General features: G+C 38.7%; 1 protein-coding gene across 1 annotated transcript in view; it reads right to left on the reverse strand.

Moving 5' to 3' along the window:
- The window catches only part of UCHL3 (ubiquitin C-terminal hydrolase L3), a 66,184-nt gene that overhangs the window by 30,243 nt on the left and 12,823 nt on the right, over positions 1 to 23,118 (reverse strand). The window contains exons 3-6 of the mRNA XM_006139968.3: positions 18,382 to 18,510; positions 10,243 to 10,399; positions 9,804 to 9,889; positions 7,976 to 8,023 (exon numbers count right to left, since the gene is read on the reverse strand). Of these exons, the coding sequence (XP_006140030.1) occupies positions 7,976 to 8,023; positions 9,804 to 9,889; positions 10,243 to 10,399; positions 18,382 to 18,510 (420 nt within the window). The remainder of the gene's footprint in view (positions 1 to 7,975; positions 8,024 to 9,803; positions 9,890 to 10,242; positions 10,400 to 18,381; positions 18,511 to 23,118) is intronic.

Here is a 23,118-nt window from a genome sequence, read left to right on the forward strand (position 1 = left end):
GCAAGGGACAAATGGCTAAACCTTTTTGTGCCTCATGTTCTTCCTATGTAAAAGTCCCCTTTTATAAGGATACCTCACAGGGCTTCTGTAGGAATTAAATGGCACACATATCAACCACTTGGGTACCATTATTAAAGAGAAACAATGCTAATGACATAATTTTATTTTCGCTATCTACAACACAGTACAAAATGGTGGTTGTATCAAGTGGAAAATAAAAGGAAAAAAGAAGGCATTTTCTCCATCACTAATATTTTAACTCTCTTATTATTTCGTCATTACTATTCTTTTATCTTTCTAATGTTTATTTTTTTCTTTTCTTTTTTTTTTCAATTTGCTATAGGACATATGCACTCACCTGAGATAGTGGAAGAAAAAGAGGGAGCATGAGAAAGCACCCCCTGGAGGACAGGGAGGGTTGGCCGTGCTATAATCCGTTCTCCATTCTCTTGTAGGGACTAGGCACATACATGTGCCTGGCATGTTTCCTAAGCCACCAGGTCTGAGACTTGAACCGAGCAGTCAGCCATGTGGGATCCAGCTGCCTTAATTATCACGCCATCTGCTGGTCCCTATCTCTCTAATCTTAAGTGAAAAATGAAAGCAATACTTTTCAGTATAAGTTTATGAAGCATAAAGGCAGTGGGACTACCGCCAAGATTTTAGATTAGCCAAAGTCTCCATCATAATCATGGTGTTATGGGGAAAAAAACATAAGAGTAAATAGCCAATTACTCAATAGCAACATGCTATGGCTCGTCTTCTGAAAGAAAATACTACTGTATTTTGATGATTCAACTTACCTATTTCTCATTCAGTCTATAAATCTCAGCATGCAGTAAGTCTCCTGCCTCCTCTATTCCCATGAAAGCTTTCTGACAGAGAGTACCAATGATGCCAGCAAAGGACAGCAATTGCCGTGACACTGTATTATTCCTGGCTCCTCTCCCACACTTCCATGCCCCAGTGACTTATTGCTGGTTCATCACTGTTTGCTCTGTATAGAGTTATCCAAGCTTGAACACCCAAATACCAAAGACTCTAGATTTCTGCCCTAAGCTTTAGACTCTTACACAGATGACCCCATATTCTTAAACTAAACACATGATTTTCTCTCCATTGCCTATAAAATCCAAGCCCCTCCTTGATCTGGCTTTACCCTATTACTTCAGCGTCATCTTCTACCACTCAGATCCATTTTTCTGAATGCCTAGTAAAATAAAATTACCACCTAATGTTTACTGAATGCCCATTAAATGCCCGCCACTATTCTAAGCAGTTTATATGATTAACTCATTAATCTTCACAGTAATCCATAAGGTTGATGCTACTATCTCCACTTTGTGCTGAGGAAAGATATCTTCCCTAAGCTAGTAAGTAGTTGGGTGAGAATACAAACCTACATCCTAAGCTCTTCTCTTCTCTCTTATATTTTTAGAGAGATTTTTGCCATGGGAGAGACAAAGAAACAGAAAGTGAGAAATCACTCTCTGGGAAGATGGCCGTGCTGCAATCCTTTCTCCTCCATTCTGCTCTCGGGATTTTGGCCACGTATGCACACACGCCTGGCATGAGTTTTAAGCTGCTGAGCCTGGGACTTGAACTGTGGTGGACTACATGAGAGTCCAGTGACATAACCATTACGCCATCTGCTGGTCCCTATCGATGTAATTTCTCATAAATGCTATGTCCAGCATTGTCTCAGAGAATCAAAGAACACATGACAAACAAGGCCTGTGTCCTCATGGGACAATACTTACTAGTAAGTGAGAACAACAAACAAATAAACAAAAGAAAGAAAAATCTTACTACAGATTATTAAAAGGTGCCAAAAAAAAAAAAACCAGGATATCATCATAGAAAGTAAGTCAAGTGGAACTAACTAATAATGAAAGAAAGCATCTCTGAAAGGTGAAATCTGAAAGATGAGAAGGTGCCAACTCTGCAAAGAAAAGAGGAATACCTAGGAGTGTACCACGTTTTTAAAAAGTACAAATATGGTGCTATCGACTGAACTGTGTTTCCCCTAAAAGCATTAAGTGGAACCCCTAACTTCCAATGTGACTGTATTCAGAGATAGGGCCTTTAATGAGGTAAAGTTAAATTAGGCCGTAAGGACGGGAGCCTAATCCTAAAGGACTAGGTCCTCATTAGAAGAGTTAGAGACACCAGCTATCATCTATCTATCTATCTATCTATCTATCTATCTATCTATCTACCTAACTACCTACCTACCTACCTACCTACCTACCTACCTATCATTCCCCATCTCCCCAACGTGCACAAAGAGGAACTGCCATGTTGTAGGACACAGTGGAAAGGCACAAACCAGGAAAAGATGCCTCACTAGAATCTAACCCTGCTGGCACCTTAATCTTGGAGACCAGTATCCAGCAAAATTACCTATCTGCTGTTTAAGCCATGTACTCTATCAAATGTTGGTTTAAGCCACCAACAGTATTATTATAATAGCCCAAGCAAACAAATACAGATGAGAGAGATGACAAAACGCTGTGTGCTGGAATAGAGAGAACAACAGAGATAACACTATGTCAAAGACACTTGAGTCGATAGACGGTAAACCAACCTGAGACAAGATGATCAGAGAGTAGTCCTTGGGGTGGAGGTTTCAAGCTGGTTGGTAAATAGATTTAAACAAATGTCTGGTGTGGGCCTTGACTGGGAATCACTAACATGTAGTAACTACAGACCACTATGTTCCACCTGGAATGTACAAAATAGTTCTACACAATAAAGAATTGAAGCCTTCCCCAATTTTTGTTTTGTTTTGTTTTTTTTTGGAGAGGTTTTTGCTATAGGGCGTGTACACTTGCCAGAAAGACAGAGACAGAGAGATAGGAAGTGAGAAATCACCACGGGGGGGGTGGGGAATGGCCACACCACAATCCCTTCTCCTCCAGTCCCCTCTTGGGGTCTTGGGCATGCACGAACACGTGCCCGGCATGAGTTTAAGCCACTGGGTCTGAGACTTGAACCGCAGTCGACTACATGGGAGTTCAGCGATGTAGCCATTATGCTAACTGCTGGTCCCAACCTTCCCAAAATATTAACAGTGCCCTAATGAAAAACAGTATCTAATGGGTGTGTTTTGTTTATTCAGAGTATTAGAGAAAACTTAAATCTGACCTTTTATTATAGTCTTTACATTACCAAGGACAGTTGTGAGCTAATTCTGTCAAGTTAATATACATGTGCTGTATCTGTGTGCAAGAAACACTATTAGATAATTTGGACCATGCACAAATGAACCAGACACCAGTCCTAGACCTAAGAGCCACAGTGAGGGAAATATGACCCCTTATTTCATCAAGCTAAGATACTATCGCTTATACGAGGTGTCATGTTTAAGTACAACTAAGAAGAAAACAACAATACCAAGTAAGCGATGCCAGCAATTATAAGGTGCATCCTAATACAGAGTTGTTAAAATGTGAAAAAATATACATCTTCAACAAATGAAGACTATGCAAATAAGTAGCTAAAAAAAAGTGTTTACAGAGGAATAAAATATAAATTCAGATCTGATAATCAGAAATTATATTAGTTGGGTCAATTTTTTTGTTTTTGTTTGTTTGTTTAGAAGATTATTTTGAAGTAAAGTCTTGAAGGATGGGCAGATGTAGAAAATGCAGAGATTAAGAGGAAGAATACCTTTAGAGAGAGGAAACTGTAAGAAGCAAATAGCAGGGCCGGCAGGTAGCGTGGTGGTTGAGGGTGCTGGATTCCCACATGCCCAACTGTGGTTCGAGTCCTGGACCTGGTGGCTTGCTTTCTCACTTTCTCTCTTTCTCTCCCTCTCGTTCTGTCTCTCTCTTATCAAATTGAAATAAATAAATACATAGCTAAATAAAATAATTCTTAAAAAAAAAGTAGCAAAGAATAGCAAAAAAAAATAAGAGATGGCTAGAGAAAAATATTCAAAGAGAAAGAAAAAAATTAGAAAGATGCAGGTTAGAAACACCTTATATGCAGCTAGGCTAAAGAAGCTGAAATTGATTGCATAGGCCTGAGGAATGAATCTCAAATTTTTTTTGTCACCCCAATATAATGATAATATGCATCAAAAATATGGGTCATTCCAGCAGTGTTCTCAACTGTCAGAGAGGAAAAAAGAGCAGAAGATAATTAGTTTTTGTGGGAGTACAGATTGCACAAGCCCTCCAGAAATCTCAACTTCTCTACCTTGAGAATCATTGCTTTATGTACTAAGGAAACCTCTAGAAAAATTTGAATAGTCAACTGATTCAGGTTACATTTCAAGAAAGGTAATCTAATAAAATTATGGGAAAAAAAGAATGAAAATTTAAGCAGGGTGCAGTGGTATGCGATTGTAAATTCAACTACTTAGGAGGCTGATGCAGAAGGATTACAAGTTCAAGGCCAGCCTAGTCAACATGGAAAGAGACACTGTCTCAACAAAGTGAATGAGAATCATAAGGACTGAAACTCTGCATAAGACACTGGTCTTCTGAACAAGAAGTCAAACAAATCTGTATTAGATTAGTAACAGTGGAAAGAATGTATGGTGAAACAGTGTTAAGAAACAGAAAAAATAAAGAGATAAGTTTAAGACATAAATAACAAAATCAACCAAGGACAATTTCTTTCTAAAAGACTGATGAGCCATCCAGGATTGGAAGGAATTAAGGAATTTTGGGAAAAAAAAGATATGAACATCTTCTAAAAGGAAGTAAAGCCATAATTTGGATGAAACTTTAAAAAGAGGCTGCAAACATAATTTATATCTATATAATTAAGTATATAATAAATATTTAATTTCTTTCATGGAAAGTGCACATACACGAGAGAGAAAAGAAAGGGGTACCTACCTGGGGCCAATGGCACTGGACTCCCACATTGACAACTGCGGTTCAAGTCCCAGACCTGGTGACTTGAAAAATCACACTGGATGCATGTGCGTGCATGCCTAAAATCTCAGAAGAGTGGAGAAGGGACTGCAGCGTGGCCATCCTCTCTGCAAGACAATTTCTCACTTTCTCTTTCATTGTTTCCCTCTGTACTTCTTTACAGCAACCTCCCAACCTCCCCCCCCCAAAAAAAAGGGAAGGAGTACCCTCAACAGGGTTTCATCATGCTGTGATACCCTTCTTTAGCCTCCAGGTAGTCAGGACCTTTGGATCTGTATGTTCATATTGCCTGGGGTTACATTCAGCCATGTGATTCCCAGCACTGCAAATCAATACACTACTGTATTGCTGAGACTGAGTCAAAGATAAATATTTTTTGAAATGAGTATTAAAACATTTAACTTCTTTATTATAAGTAATTATTTTCATATCTTATAATGATCTTATGCTGATCCTCATCATCACTAATTTTAACACTAGAAATTTGCAAACCAAATGAAAGGCACAGTGCAGATTGAGAACATGCTTGGGATCTATGAAACAATACAAAGAATAGAGCATTTTCTTAATGTCCAAGCTGGTGTGAAAGTCATATAGACATGCCACTTCTCTGTGTATGTGTAAGTATCAACTTAGTCAAACAGTACTTCACACCTTCAAAAGCAGCAGCTGAGAGCAACAAAGAAAACATGCTATAATTATAGAGGAAACTAATGTTCAAATTTCGAAAAGGTTATATTATAAACATTTATAGTCATCCAAGGTGATCTACGAATAATTACAATTTATGTCATACTATCAAATTACATTCTCTCTTTAAAATATTTTTGCTAGAGGGCGTATGTGCTCACTGGAGAAAAAGAGAGAAAAAGCACCCCACCCCCACCCAGCCCCAAACCATGGAGAATGGTCATATTGCAGTCCCTTCTCCATCTTTCACTCCTTTCAGGATTTTGAACATGCATATATACCCAGCATGTCTCTCAAGCTACCAGCTCCTGGACTCGATATACATGGTCGGCCATGTGAGATCTTGCTTACTCAACCATCAGGTCAGGGACTGGCCCAAATATTCTCTTTAAAAAAAAAAAAAAAAAAAAAATTAAGATAGTGTGAACAGGGGCCGGCAGGTGGTGTGGTGGTTAAGGGCACTAGACTCCCACATGGCCAACCATGGTTAAGTCCTGGATGTGGCAGCTTGCTTTCTTACTTTCTCTCTCTGTGTCTCACTCTCTGGTCAAATTAAAATAAATAAATAAATAAATAAAAAATAATTTTAAAAAAAAAAAAAGATAGTGTGAATAAGGGACCAGCAGATGGTGTAATGGTTACGTCACTAGACTCCCATTCAGTTGACTGCAGTTCAGGACCAGGACCCAGAGGCTTACAACTCATGCTGGGCACATGTGCATGAGTGCCCAAAATCTCAAGAGGAGAATGAAGGAAGAAGGGATTGTGGTGTGGTCATGCCCCTGGGTGGGAGGAGGGGGAGGGATGATCTATCTCTCACCTTCTTTGTCTTTGTCTCTCTGGCCAGCGTACACACCCTATAGCAAAAATCTCTCAAAAATCAACAAAACAAAACAAAACACAGATGTGAAGATTTAAATAAATAAATAAATAAGATCAGTATTTTAAAAATTAGGTATCCTTTCAAGTATTATTTTAAACATTTATTTATTTATCTATTTACTTGTGATTTTCAAGCTGCCAAATCCAAGACTCAAACTGCAGTCAGCCGCATGGGAACCCAGCGCCGCAACCACCATGCCACTTGCTATCCTCCTTCTCAAGTATTCTTAAAATATAAAGGTGATATGATCTTGTACACTAAAAAAATGCAGTTTCAAGTCACACATGAGATATAACTCTCTGGTGTTAACACTTAAATGTGCTGTAAAATATACCAAATATAAATGAATAACATGTAATTAAACCCACTTGGTAATCAAACTATTGGGTTGCTAAGAAAGTCACAACACATTTTTGCATAGAAAGACACAGGAAAATATGTCATGACTTTCCCACAACCTAATTAAATACTTACTGACAGGGACCAGCAGATGGCATAGTTCAAGTTCTAGACCCAATGGCTTAAAACTCATGCTGAGTGCATATGTGTGCATGCTCAAAATCCTGAGAGAATGGAGAAGGGACAGCAGTGTGGCCATCTTCCCTGGGGGGTGATTTTTCGCTTTCCGCCTCTCTGGAGAAGAAGGCACACACCCTATAGCAAAAATCTCTCTTAAAAAAAAAAAAGAAAGAAAATACCTTCTTACAAATTTCACCCAAGAGTGGTAGAGTGAGAGCAGAACGAAGGAATGAAAGCAAAGAAATGGGCCAATTGCTGGCATGATGAGCAAGGCAGCTGGATCCCACATAGCTGACTGAGTGCTTCAAGTACCAGACCTGGAGACTTGAGAAAAACACGTGCATGCATGCCCAAAATCCTGAAAAGAGGCAGAAATGAGGAGAAGGAATTGCGGAGTGAACGTTCCCCACGAGAAGAACTTTCTCTCTTTCCAAAATCTGCAGTGAGCACAAGCACCTCGGGCAAATTAGAAGGAAAGCAGAAATGGAAAGAGGGAATGAGAAATCAATAAAAAAAAGAGGTAAGAGGAAAGAAGAAGCCACCTAGTAGAACTAGCTCACAGTAAAGATGGTGAAGATCATTAACTGTCCTAGAACAGATTTACTGAATGAAGAGAACGATGAAGTTTTTTGCTAGATGCTGGGCATGGTAAAAACACGTGAAAGCCATATAAGCTTACTAACTGTACAACGGTGCAGGTATTTTTCTCAAAATACCTGCAAATCAAAGGAAGATTAAGGCTACCTGTTAGCCAAAGCACACGGCACACAATTCGTAATCTGTCTAAATAATTAGAGGAATTGAGTTGAGATATCAAAATATCATGTTAACGGTTTGTCGAAACTTGCTCTTAGGCTACTTTACAACTGCTTTTGCATAAGCAAATTCTATCAAACAAAAAATAGTCAAGTAGTTCTCTAAGACCACATGTTCAACAATAACACTATGGTTAAATTTACGCATAGCAAGAAATTTTTGAAAAAAACTAAAATACCTCAGTCTGACCTTCATGAGCACTGGTTTCATGGGTAACTCGAATTGCCTGTAATAAAAATGCAAGGTATTTACAGGAAGAAATGACCATATCTGATGTTTTAATGAAAGCAACAAAACGAAAGCTTATCATCTAATGTCTTATAAAGAAACAACAAATGAGAAGAAATTCACCAAGAGTTTAATAGTAGGCATTTAAAAATGCCTGTCTAGATAACCAAATGAACTGCTGTGCTTTCTAATTGACAAATTTCTGAAGACTTAAGAAATGGAAATTTTGATTGTTATTTCTAGGTGTAAGTAAGTGTAACATACTTGATTGTTAGAACTAACACTAAGCACTTTATTCAATTGAGACTAGAATAAAGTGAGCGCCTGACAGAGTGAGACGGAAGAAGCTTATCTCATCTGTTTCTCCTGGCTCCATGCTCCTCTGCAGCTCCAGCTGTAGTATTTATGCTCAATCATGCAGTTTCAGTTGGCAATTTAGAAATGTGGAGCAAAAAGCATGCACTTATCAGAAGCTATAAAATTTGGTTTCCTGAACTTAAAAAGATGCTCAGATAATACCCACAATTAGCAAAGATGCAGAGAAATGAGGACAATAGTAAATTCCAGGTGAATACACAACCTTTATGAATGGCAACTTCGTAATAAGTATCAAAGCCTTCAAAACATGCAAACTCTGATTCAGCAATCTCTCCTCTAGGAGTTTATATATTGTACATAATTATATATAATTAAGGATGTTTGCAAAGATTTAGCTATAATGATGTACCTTGCAATATTTTTCAAGATAGTGAAAAAAGAGGAAAAAACTAACTTTCTAACAATAATGTATTAGTTAAATAAAATACTATATTATGGAAAGCTATGCAGCCATTAAATGATAATGCCAAATATATACTTACTGGTATGTAATACGTTTGTGATAAGTGAAAAAAGCAAGTTATAAAACAGTATTACAGTGTGATCGAGTTTTTAGTTTAAAAAGTCGTGTATATACATATATACTCCCTATAAAAAATATTAAAGGTAGCTCCTCTCAGTGGTGGGTTTATGGGTGACCTTCAGGTTGTTTATTTTTACGTAGAGAAAGATGCAAAGAAAAGTACCCAGGCTTTTTTAAAAAGAAAAAAACAATTAAAAATAATCAAAATATACACTGGAATGCTAAACAATGCTATAAAATCAATTAACTTACTGGGCACAAAGAGCACAAGGCATTATTCGGGCCAAATAAATTGTATTACACTGCTTCTAATTTCAAAGAACGTACGTACTTAATAATATTAATAAAAGATAAAAAGCTTTCAACAGTAAAATTGATTTAAAAATAATAAATATAAAAAACCATTTAGAAGTAGTTCTAAGAAATGATACAATCATTTAAAACTAGATTAGATGACCCGTTTATTACAGTTACAGAATAGCTAGAGGACGGGCTAATGTCTACCCTTCAATCTTTTTCCTTTCATCTCCAGCCTTGTTCCAAATTTCCAGTGAAAGACACGCAGGGGATTGCCAGTAATGTATTTATTACCCGGAGGAAATGGTAAGGAATAGTCAATCCATAAGATAGTTTCTTAGATTTTAAATCAAACCACCTTTATTTGCTCATTCAGCTCTGGATGTAGGAAAGAAGTGCCAATCTATCAACATTTATGGACACTTGGCATGAAGATACCTGGAAAGTACAAAAGACTTTTCTGTGTGGATACAATAAAATCCATAATTGCTTGAAACTATAGTTTCAAGATATACCCTCAGTCTAGATTCCTACAAAACTTTGCCCACATACAAGATCAAGACATAAAGAAGGTACCGACGTCATAGTTCTCCAGGTATTTGGCTCGCTCTTCAGGGCTCATTGACACAGACTCTTCGAGGAATTTTTTCAAGGTTGATCCAGATTCTGAAAAATATCAAAGATAAATTTGAAAAGGCTTGATATGGCAAGAAGACAAACCTATGAAAATAGTAGAAGCACAGTAAGTATTTTTCAGGTAAAAGCCTTGCAATGGTAAGACAGGAATATAAGAATCTTGGGATAAATAATAGAGCCTAAGGGAGATATTCATTTGAGCCTTGATTATCAATGACACAAAAGGAGGAGAACAATGAATACTAACACTTTCCCAAAAAGAGGGTGGGCATAAATGCTTTATTTTGCAGCTGGGAAGAAAGAATTGGAGCACCCCCTACTGTTCAAAGACGTTAACTTATATAACAAGGGTAAAAACTAGCAGGTGGTGAAAAATTACTTACCAAAGTGCATCTTGTCTTTATTGTTTGCAATAGCATGGATCAGTCCAATTGTTCCACAGGCATTACTAATTGTTTGCTTCATGAAATAAACTGATGATGTAACATCCTGCCCCTGAGATTTTATTTTTTCCTCCTCTTCTGTTCTGAATACTTCATACTAAAAAAAAAAAAAGTCAACAGTCTTCATGTGGGAAAAAATATATTGAAAAGAACTCAAAGGTTTGTATAAGAAAAAGTACTAACCATGAAACTTTTTTTTTAAATAAACTTGTACTTTAATTACATTGTCCACAAACTTAAAAAAAAAAAAATTATGGGAACCAGCAGTTAGCGAGTGTAATGGCTATGTCGCTGGATTCCCACGTAGTCGACTGTGGTTCGCGTCCCGGACCCGGTGGCTTAAAACTCACACTGGGCGCGTGCGTGCCCAAGGTCCCGAGAGGAGAATGGAGGAGAAGGGATTGCGGCGTGACCATCCCCCCTGGGGGGTGATTTCTCGCTTTGTCTCTCTGTCTCTCTCTGTCTGTCTGGTGAGCGCACGCGCCCTATAGCAAAAATCTATTATTTATTTAGGGACTAGCAGATGGCATAATGGCTATGTTGCTGGACTCCCATGTAGTCGATTGCGGTTTGAGTCCCAGACCCAGTGGCTTAAACTCACGCAGGGCGCACATGAGTGTGTGCCCAAGATCCCAAGAGGAGAATGGAGGAGAAGGGATTGCGGCATGGCCCTCACCCCTGGGGGGTGATTTCTCACTTTCTATCTCTCTGTCTCTGTCTTTCTGGTGAGTACATACACCCTATAGCAAAAACCTCTCAAAAAAATGTATTTAATTTTATTTATTCATTCGCTTATCTTAATTTGATCAGAGACACAGAGGGAGAGAGAGGGAAAGTGAGAAACCAAGCCACTAGATCCAGGACTCAAACCATGGTCGACCACGTGGGAGTGTCCAGCACCTTAACCATAACATCACCTGCTGGTCCTGAAACATTTGTTTTTTAAAATTTATTTTTAAGTTTATCTTATTTCTTTCATGAAAGGAAGAAAGCAGAGAGAGTGTACAAGAGACAGAAAGACACCCTTGACAGGGTCTCTTCACACTAGAGTCCCCCTTTCCCCAGCCCTCCTGCTTGTCAGGATCTCAAGACTGTGTGCACCCAACCTGTTTGAGGACAACTCTGGATCTGAATTTACAAGTGGCCACGTGGCTTCCAGCACTACCTATCAGTAAAACTACACCTGTGCCACTGAAATTGAACCAAAATTTATTTCTTAAAATGAAAAAAGTTAAAGTAAAAAACAAAACAAAACATACCACCTTCTTGAATGACAAAATATTGAAAAATAGTAGTAGTACCGAGTGCTCGTTAGGGTGTAGGTGAAAAGGTACCCTTATATGCTATCATTAAAAGTACACTTTTGGGAACCAGCAGTTAGCATAATGGCTGTGTCGCTGGACTCCCACGTAGTCGACCGCGGTTCGCGTCCCGGACCTGGTGGCTTAAACCTCACGCCAGGCGCGTGTGCGTGAGTGCCCAAGATTCCAAGAGGAGAATGGAGGAGAAGGGATTGCGGCATGACCATCCCCCCTGGGGGATGATTTCTCGCTTTCTGTCTCTCTGTCTCTCTCTGTCTGTCTGGTGAGCGCACGCGCCCTATAGCGAAAACCTCTCCAAAAAAAAAAAAAAAGTACACTTTTGGGGACTGGCAGATGGTGTAATGGTTACTTTACTGGACTTGTACGTAGTTCACTGCAGTTCAAGTCCCAGACCGGTGGCTTAAAACTCACACAGGCACGTGTGCATGCATGCCCTAAATACTGAGAAGAGAACAGAGGAGAAAGGATTGCAGCATGGCTGCCCCCTGGGGGAAAATTTCTCGTCTTCTATCTATCTCTCTGTCTCTCTGGTGAGCACATGTGCCCTACAGCAAACATCTCTCTTAAAAAAAAAAAGTATACATTTGTACAACCATGCGAGAGGGTATACGGCAATACGTACTAACATTTGAAGTACAAGCAATTGCCTTTGTAGGAATTTGGTTTAAGTCACAATCTTCAGGGTTAGATGGCACAGCAACAAGCAATTGCCTTTGTAGGAATTTGGTTTAAGTCACAATCTTTAGGGTTAGATGGCACAGCAGCAACTAGACCACATGGGAAAGGCCCCGGTTGGTGTCCCAGAGCCTCCTTGTACAAACTGGGTACATACACACGTGCACATGACCTAGATAGGCTGAGGCCATGAAGACACTGTTGGAAGTGTCCCTAGCTCATTCTTTCTCTCACTCTCTCATAAAAAAATAAAAAATCTTTAAACAAAAATCATAATATTACAGCACATGATAATTAAATGCTATAAAGTATTTCTTTTTCTATAGCACATAGGTGCTCACTGGAGAGACAGAGACAGAAACAAAAAGACAGAAAACGAGAAATCTCCTCCCCAAAGGGGGATGACCAAGTCACAATCCCTTCTCCTTCATGGTCCTCTTGTGATTTTGGGCAGGCATGCGTACATGCCTGGTATGAGTTTATGCTGCCAGGTCCGGGACTTGAATTGTGGTCAACTACATGGGAGTCCAATTGTGAAACCATTACGCCATTTGCTGGTCCCTATCAAGCATTTTTTTTAATTTGCCAGAGGTCACATGTGCTCACTGGAGAGAGAGAGAGACAGAGAGAGAAAGTGAGAAAGTACTCGCAATTCCTTTTCCCCCTTTCTCCCCTTTTTCAGGATTTTGGATACAAGTACACATGTGCTTTGTGTGTTTTTCAAGCTGTCAGATCCAGGACTTGAACCACACAATTGGTCATGTGGGATCCAGCTGCCTTATCTACCACACCATGTGCTAGCCTATTATAAAGCATTTTAAGAATAAAATATTAAATAAAATAAAGACTTACATATTCTGACTCAAAAATCTGTCCATGATCATAGTATGGTTATAGGCCAGTATATATTAGTGATTTCCCTTTATGCTTTTAACATATTTGTATATGCATCAAAAAATCTGAAAAGGTGTGAAAAAACTTAAACAGACGTTATCTTTGAAGTTAGATATTACTGGAGGACTTCTACTTTCTAATTTTAACATTTCTGTATTTTTTAAATAAATTAATTTTGTTTATTTATTTATTTATTTATTTATTTATTTATTTATTTATTTTAGGTTTAGTCCTCCTCTCAGGGCTTTTTTTTCTTTTTTATAAGAGAGAGGGTTTTTTTTGTTATTGGGCACGTTTGCTTACCAGAGAGACAAAAAGCAAGAAATCCCCCCCCCCCCACTCCTGGGAGGATGACCATGCTGCAATCCCTTCTCCTCCATTCTCCTCTCAGGATTTTGGGCATGCATGCACATGCACCAAGCATGAGTTTTAAGCTTCCAGGTCCAAGGCTTGAACTATGTGGGAGTCTAGCAACATAACCATCACACCATCTGCTGGTCCCATGCCTCTTGGGGTTTGGGGCTTGGACTCACATGTATCCAACATGATTTTCAAGCTGCTGGGTCTGAGACTTGAACTGCAGTCAGCTATGTGGGAGTCAGGCACCTCAACCACTATCCTACCTGCTGGCCCCCACTTCTGTATTATTTATCACTGGCAAAAATATGTTTTATTATGAAAATCACATATTAATCAAATTTGCATAAAATGTATTATCATGTGCTATCACTAACACTATCATCTGTAAGCTGTTGTAAACATATAACAATGAAATATAGCAATAACATAAAACAATGAAAGTCAATAGTATGGGCTGCACAGCTGGCCGACTGGACCCATACTCTGCCTCTGCCATTATAAAATGTGTGACTTCAGCAAACTACTGAACATCTCCATATTTCAGTTTCCTGATTATAAAGTAGGGGAAAAAAATAATAAAGAGGTTTAAAAAATGCATGATGAGGAGGAGAAACAAAAATGATTTTATTGCTTTATTTACTGGTTTTTTTTTACTTTTCAGATTCCAATAAAGTGGGGGTCAGCAAGTTGCAGCTCACAGGCCACATCTGGCCTACTGCCTGCTTTCCGAAGTAGAATCTTTATGCATTGTCTGTGGCTGTTTTCAAAGCCAGACGGAAGAACTGCAACAGAGACTCTAAGGCCTGCAGAGCCAAAAATATTTACTATCTCGCCCTGTGCAGAAAAACTGCTGATCCACGCAATAAAGAAAGCATAGCATGTCTTCAAAAAGCCCAGAATTAACTGCTTCTTAGCGCAAAGTGGTGGCACAGCAGTTAACACAAATGAACCCACAAGGGAGAAGTGCTAAGTCCGCATTCTGAGACCTCCCTACGTACATGTGTCCATGATCTGGGCTGGCTGAGATCGGGTGGACTGTGGTATGAAGTCTGTGATGGAGATCATGAGAAAAATGAACTGAAAAAAGAAATCTAAGAAACTGCTTCTAACAATAAATTTATCTATGCTTTAAAAAAGTACATTTTTTAAATGGGGTGGCTCAGTGGCATAGAGGTGACATGCTGCTCAAGTGATGTGCTGTAAGTAGGATCATGGGTTTGGTTCCCAAGTTGACTGTCAACCTTACAGGTGAACCCATGATCCTGGCTGGCTAGGAAGGCTGAGGCAGCGGTCATGGTATGGAACCCCACTGACAGTGCTGATATTTCTCTCCCTCTATGCCCCCATCTCTCGCTCTCATGAAAAACATAAGTGTGCTTTTGGGACCAGCAGTTAGCATAATGGCTATGTCGCTGGACTCCCATGTAGTTGACCCACAGTTCAAGTCCCAGACCCGGTGGCTTAAACTCATGCAGGGTGCGTGTGTGTGCGTGCCCAAGGTCCCAAGAGGAGAATGGAGGAGAAGGGACTGGGCATAGCCATCCCCTCTGGGGGGTGATTTCTTGCTTTCTATCTCTCTGTCTCTCTCTGTCTTTCTGGTGAGCTCAAGCGCCCAATAAGAAAAAAAAAAAAAACACACGCAAAAAACAAAAAGCCGTAAGTACGCTTTTTAAAAATATAAATTTTTAAGGGACCATCAGGTGGCATGGTGGTTAAGATGCTGGACATTCCCACATGACCAACTACCGTTCCAGTCCCAGACCTGGTGGCTTGCTTTCTCACTCCCCCCCCCTCTCTCTCTCTGGTCAAATTAAAACAAATGAATAAATAAATAAAATAAATATTTTAAAAATATGAATTTTATAAATGTGCTGTAAATAAATTTTTAAGTAACATTTTTGGAATAAACCAACATCAACCCATTCCTGTAAGTTCCACTGATAAAAACTGTAGGAAGATTCAGGAAATAAGGCCTACATTGTTCTATACTGTTCTACAGTTGATTTTGTTGCTTAATATTAACGTTCCATCTTGGCAAAGCAAAATAACATAGGATAACTTATTGAGATGTAATGTTTAGAAAGATATTCAAAAATTATATGAAGCAAGTACAGAAAAAAGGAAAGTAGTGAGAATAGTTCAAAGAAAAAAAAAACGCAAAACCGAGAGTCATACATATCAGAGAGAGGTAAATGTACAGCCTCTTCACCTATGATTCACTGGCTGCTACGCACTACTATAAACAACACCTTCAAAACATCACTGACTTCATTTAACGGGCGATGAAAACGTCCCTGACAGTTTCTTTGCTTAAGTCATTCACAGCTACATGTTCAATTTCTCAGTTAGGATGCAGAAGACTAAAATACTCTGTATCGCCTAAAACATACCCTAGATAGCTTCTCAATGTCTTTGTGATAGGTCACTTCTGAGCTGAAATAGAGTTCTACCATATTTAAGAGGTATCAAAAAGTGGCGGATACCACTTATATTCTTCATATTCTCTACTTAAGTGTTTATGTGAATATTTTATAATTGTCTTCCTGAAAGCAAAAGATACAAGTTTTTGTTTCTTTTTTTTTTTTTTTTTTTTTTTTTACTTCTGATGATCCATTAAATGAAAAAAAAACTCCTACTGGTACAGATCATATGTTCTTTTTAATAATGATGACTCACTAAATTAAGGAGTTCAAATGCAATTTATTCTTTAATTATTTATTTAATTCCATTTTTTATTATTATTTTTTCATTTGATCAGACAGAGAAAGAGAGAGAGAAAGGGAAAGCAGGAGAGCAAGCCACTAGGTCTGGGACTCAAACCATGGTGAGCCACGTGGGAATCCAGTGCCTTTAACTACCACGCCAATTACCAGCTCCCAAATATGATTTATTCTTTACCAAAAAAAAAAAAGTAGATCATTAAAAAAAAAAAAGTTTAGGAAATTTACAATTTAGGCCATAAACTCACATGTATTACACCAGCTAAGAAAGATTTAGCTTTAAGTAACTGATTATTTTCAACTTTTTAACTGCTCTTTAAAATTTGGGTCCTAGGATATTTATCTTCTGGCTTATTTCAGTAATCAAAAAAGTGAAAATAGGACACGCTGGGCACATGTATGTGCGTGCCCAAAATCCAAGTAGAAGAATGGAGGAGAAGGGATTGCCATCCCCCATGGGGGGTGATTTCTCACTTTCCATCTCTCTGTCTCCGTCTTTCTGGCAAGCGTACATACCCTATAGCAAAAACCTCTCCAAAAAAAAAAGTGAAAAATAACACTAGACTAAGAGAGACTAAACTTACATAATCACTAAACGATCTCTAACTCTAAATTTCTACAAATATTTCCTTTATTAAATAATTTGTTTCATAGAACACTTATAAAGAGAGAGAAAATTTTCAATGTCATTTATTTTATATTGAATGAGGCTAGTCATAGGCCACAGATAGTGAAAATCAAATTCCTTAATTTTGTTGAGATTTTGATCTAACTACTCCGATCTGAACAGGTATCTGATTTGCATCAGTCCATGACCTGAGCACAAATATGCAAATCATTGATACCTCATTCCTCCTTGTTCGCTTTTACTTCGTCTTTTATAACTACTGACTGCATCTTATTCTTTCTAAATTTAAAAATAAAACCCAGAAGGCTATAGATTCATAAGCTGTTTTCAAGTACTGGCTCCAGAATATATATATAGTTACAAGGTATCATTTTAGAACAAACTGAATTACAGAAATTTGAATTTAAATACATAGATCTAAGAGCTATTAATAATTCCTAACACATCCTAAATCTGCCAATAAAACTGTATTTAAGTTTAGTAATTTCTGCCCAGACCAAGTTTAGTTTAAAAATTATGTAACCCTGGGCTAGCCCTTGGCTTGGTGGTTAAGGCAGCTGGATCCCACATGGCTATCTGCACATTTTGAGTCTCTATCTGGTGGCTTGAGAAATAGGCTAGGTGCATGTACACACATGTGCCCCAAATCCTAAAAGGAGGGATAAATAAAGAAGAGATAAAGTATGACCATGATCCATGGGGGTGCTTTCTTGCTTCTCCCCACCCCACCAACCTCTTTGGTGAGCACAAACGCCCACTGGCAGTTAAAAAAAAAAATTATGTAACCCATATCATCATTTCTCTACGTCCTTAAAACAAAGAGATTTCTTTTTATGTCTATAGGAAAAAATAGGGTACATTTTATTAAAAACTTGACTAGAGATTCTTAATTCATATATTTTCTAACAGATCTAAGATTATTCCAGTACTAAAAATTTCTCAACTACATCAAAATGTGGTTACATGTCACATCAAAACACAGATAAACTGACATATTTTAGACAAGAAAACTCTGCTAGCTTAAAAGACTAACTTAGGGACTGGCCTCATAGCTCAGTGGTAAAGGGAATCAGAACTCACACGACTGACTGTGGTTTGAATCTTGGCCCTGACCTAGCCTTGAAAAACATCAGACACATGTGTGTGCATGCCCAAATTTCTGATGGGAAGGAGGAATGGAAGAGAAAGGATTATAGTATGACCACGTTCCATTACTGGGGTGTACATTCTCACCCCCCAACCATATGACTTTTGTCCACAAAAAAAAAAAAAAAAAAAAAAAAAAAACCACTAACCTAGCTTTATGGTCAATTTGTAAATCAAAATCTAAACATCACTTTCAATAAAACATTTTGAACATTTCAACACTGCCAAGATTGCCTGATTTAATGAAAAGGACCATTTATTCTTAAAAACAGTATTTTTTACTTCAACAACAACAATAAAACTGTACATGGCTGAAACTGTATTCAATAATTACCTTTTCTGTAATAGGGAAGAGAAGTAACACTGCACAGACTGGTCTTGGTACCATGCTAAGGAGCTCAGGATCCATTCCATACACGTCTACGAACTGCCAGTTAGGGTGCAGACCTAATTGTTTGAGAAACTGGTAAAAAGAACAAAACAAAACGGTAGAATGTTGGTGGAAAAAGAAAAACAAGTTTAGTGTAATAGGGACATGACCAACAATTACATACTATGTACCTAATAAACACAAGGTGATGTAATGTAAATATAACTGTGTTCAATAAGAAAGGAGTAAAGTGACATTTATCAAAACATGCCATTTTTACTTGTTAACTACAACTTGGTAAAACTAGGTGGGAAAAATGATGCAGTAAAGCAAATTCTCCATGAATAGGGTAGGAAGAGAGAATAGTTTACATAATAAACATTTAAAGTTCAAAATATATGAAACAAACTCTCCTTTTTTCAGAATCTATTACTTTGGGGTAGACTATAATAAGCTAGGCCTACCAAATACATATTAGATGGCTTGGTTACCTTTTTTTTATTTTTTAATAGATTTTTACTATAGGGCATGTACACTCCCCAGAGAAACAGAGACTGAAAGCAAGAAATCACACTCCCCCTCCTCGGGGAGGGGGAGGACCACACCAGAATCCCTTCTCCTCCATTCTCCTCTTGGAATTTTGGGCACACATGCACACGTGCCTGGCTTGAGTTTTAAGTAGTTAGGTCCAGGTACATGGGAATCCAGCAACGTAACCGCTACATCATCTGCTGGTCCCATTTGGCTTGGTTATCTTAAACTAATTCCCAATACTTGATTTTTAAGGAGAGTTTTAAGTTCTTGTAAGTGAATAATTATTTTAGTATAAGATCAACATAGTTTATTTACTAAAATTGTATCTGAGGCTTAAGACACAGCACAGCTAAGAATTCTATCAATGAACCAAGAGTAATACAAGCCAAAAAAAAAAAAAAAGCCAAGTGACTTGTGAATACCAGAAAGCCCTAGATAAAGGAAGCAAAGTAGTGAGTTTCTGACCTCTAGAATACAATGAAACACACTTCACTGCTTCTCTCACATCTGCCAAAACAACTGTAACAGGCCAGGAGTTTTAGAAAACTTATTATTTCAAAGGAAAATAAAATGTCAGACCATCATTCCTCACATAGAGAAAAAGAAAAAACTATGAAAAACAATGCCATTGTCAGGGTAAGTTTTTTTTTTTTTTTAAGTTTATTTCATTCATGAGAGCAAGAGACAGAGAAAGAGAGACAAGCATCCTTAACAGGTCCCATGTTGTGATCACTTCCGCAGCCCGCTATGAAGCAGAAGCACCTCCATCTTTTAATTTTACATTATACTTGCTTCCTCCTTTTTTCCCACAGTAAATAGAGTGATTAATAGTCTTAATGTCTTTGCTAACTAGCCTTAAACCCTTTTGTTTAGCTGTCCTTTAGCAATGTAACTACCAATCACAAAATCTCCCCGCCCAGAGCCATGGGGACCATTAGACAAAGGTCTGGAGAGTGCCCCTAGAAATACCTGCCTGATTCAGCTTCTGTAACTGCTTTCCCATAGGAACCCCAGTCCTTTTCCTCTTCACCCCCTCCTCAGTTTCCATTGTAATCTCCATATCAACCCAGAATTAACTGTGATTTTTATAAGCCTATATAAGCACCCCTCTCCTTTCACTCAGGGCTGCAGAATTTTGAGAGGCATGAGTCCCCCTGTATGCTGCCAGCTTACTCAATAAACTCCAATAAGTTTGGCTCTTTTGGATTTCCTCTTACTTTGCACTGATTAGACTATAACAATTGGGATCATGGACACACATGCCTGAAATGTACAGGTCAACCAGGAAACTGAACCCACAACCCTAAATATGGATCCAGCATCAGTTAAGCAGTGTGTTACCACCACACTACTGAGTCAGGCCATAAAAACTGATTCTTTCTCTTTTTTTAAGAATTACTGTATTTAAGATTATTCATCATCATTATTATTTTAATCTGACCAGAGAGAGACAAAAAGAGAGAGAGGGAAAGTGAGAAAGCAAGCAGCCAGGTCTGAGACTTAAACCATGGTTAATCATATGGGAATCCAGTGCCTTAACCACCATGCCACATGCCAGTCCACAATTAATTCTTACTAAATGTCTTTCCTGAAAGCTGATGACTTGAAAAGTATATATACCATCACAGGTAAGTTTTAAGTAACAGAAAAAAATAATAATAGTAACAAGAGAAAACAAATAGTATTGGGACCAGCAGTTAGTGTAATGGCTATGTCACTGGACTCCCATGTAGTCGACCGCGGTTTGAGTCCCGGACCCGGTGGCTTAAACCCATACCAGGCGTGTGTGCGTGCATGCGTGCGTGCCCAAGATCTTGAGAGGGGAATGGAGGAGAAGGGATTGCGGTGTGGCCATCCCCCCTGGGGAGTGATTTCTCGCTTTCTGTCTCTCTCTGTCTTTCTGGCAAGCGCACACACCCTATAGCAAAAACCTCTCCCAAAAGAAAGAAAGAAAGAAAGAAAATAAATAGTATTTACAATGCATCATTATATGTTGCCTTAAGAATATATTATAGTACCCACTGATTTAACATTATCTAAAATTTTTAAATTAAAAAAGGAGTTTTGAGGGACCAGCAGTTAGAGTAATGGCTATGTCGCCAGACTCCCACATAGTCGACCGCAGTTTGAGTCCCGGACCCGGTGGCTTAAACTCATGCCGGGCGTGTGTGCGTGCGTGCCCAAGATCCCAAGAGGAGAATGGAGGAGAAGGGATTGCGGTGTGGCCATCCCCCCTGGGGAGTGATTTCTCGCTTTCTGTCTCTCTGTCTCTGTCTGGCAAGTGCACGCGCCCTATAGCAAAAACCTCTCCCCGCCCCCCAAAAAAGGGGGTTTTGAGCATCTTGGATATTTGTCCCTGAAGATGATCACATGCAGTTAGCTCATCAAATTAGGTCTTGCAAAACCAATGGAAGCCATGCTCAGTTACAGTGTTACTCATTTCTCACACGGGCAGGTTCTATAAGGCAAGCCCTTGCTGTTCCAAGTGCGCCTCTCCAAATTGCTGTCTATAGAAGGGACTCTCTCTAATGACATTATGACTGGCCAAAAATAATGCCCTAGATGTGCTTAATAAGACTGAATTTGGGACCAGCGGTTAGCATAACGGCTATGTCGCTGGACTCCTGTGTAGTCGACTGCGGGACTCCGAGTCCTGGCCCTGGTGGCTTAAATTTACACCAGGCATGTGTGTATGCGTGCCCAAGATCCCAAGAGGAGAATAGAGGAGAGGGGACTGCAGCATGGCCATTCCCCCTGGGGGGTGACTTCTCGCTTTCTGTCTCTCTGTCTCTCTCTTTCTGGTGAGTGCACGTGCCCAATAGCAAAAACCTCTCAAAAAAAAAAAGGAAATGTACTGGATTAAAATCTCTCTTGGCAGAATGTGCTCAACACCTATAGGTTCATTCTTGCATCATGTCACAAGCCCAACAACAGTCCCAGGCAATACAGATCAATGAACTTTTCTGCATAACACATGTTCTTCCTCTGATGCCTACTCATGATTCCAGACTTTAGTAACATTCACTAAAGCACTCCAAATGACTTCCATTTCCTCTTTCCACCCTCTCTAATTTTCCTAGTCTGCTTTTCTCAGTATTCATTTCTATCTAGAAACTAAAAAGGATACAAAACTGGCTGCAAAATCCAAGGAAAAAACTACTATCTTCTCCCTTTTAATCCCATTGCCTAGCACTGTACCAGCCTAAACCATGGACACTCAAGTTATATTTCCTGAACTGACCTGACAAGCCTATCTCTAACTGTATGTCTACGCATGCTAGTTTAGCCTATGTTTATCATGAATATTAAACATATATTTGTTTTTATCTGTGACAAACTGAAGAGGTAGGAAAGACACATTTGGCTCCTAACCTAAAACCTGGCATTCATTTCATCAACTCTGAAAACCACCTGCACAGGACTGACAGTCCATAATGGTGTACCTCATTAGGATCAGTAGATGGTGTAATGGTTATATCGCTGGATTCCCACATAGTCGACTGCAGTTGGAGTCCTGGACCCGGCAGTTTAAAACTCATGCCAGGTACATGTGTGTTCATGCCCCAAATCCCGAGAGGACACTGGAGAAGGGACTGTGGCATGGTCTACCCCTGGGGGGTAATTTCTCACTTTCTGTCTCTCTGTCTCTCTGGCAAGTGCGCACACCCTGTAGCAAAAATCTCTCTTTAGAAAAAAGAAAAAGGTGTACCTCAACAAGGAACAGTGGCATAAGCACTGATAAGAAATTTTAAATTTAGGTGTTAATTTTATAGTCTACTATTAAAAAATTATAAAACAAGATGATACACAAAACAAATTTGACATCTGTGCTGCAGAAGTAACAGTTAAACACCTATGTGAAAAAGTAGTCCAGACAAAATTGCTAAGTTACTGTGAAGGAAAAGGCTTTCATTGTCAATCAGCTCCATGTCAGCTAAAGCTTAGGAATATAAAAAGTACCAAGATTCAAAGGTTGTAATTGTAGTGAGACCGATTAGTATAAAACTGAGGAAGAACACAATGAATAACTCACAGCAGTTTACATTACAATATAAAAAGATTAAGTTTTAACTAAAATTCTGTTTTTCTTTCTTCTTCCAACCTTATTTATGAAAGTCACGCACACACACAGATCCCCAACAGGGCCTTGACATGTCACAATCTTTC

This window comes from Tupaia chinensis, unplaced genomic scaffold (genome assembly GCF_000334495.1).
Source record: "Tupaia chinensis unplaced genomic scaffold, TupChi_1.0 Scaffold000013_1, whole genome shotgun sequence".
Taxonomy (NCBI): Eukaryota; Metazoa; Chordata; class Mammalia; order Scandentia; family Tupaiidae; genus Tupaia; species Tupaia belangeri.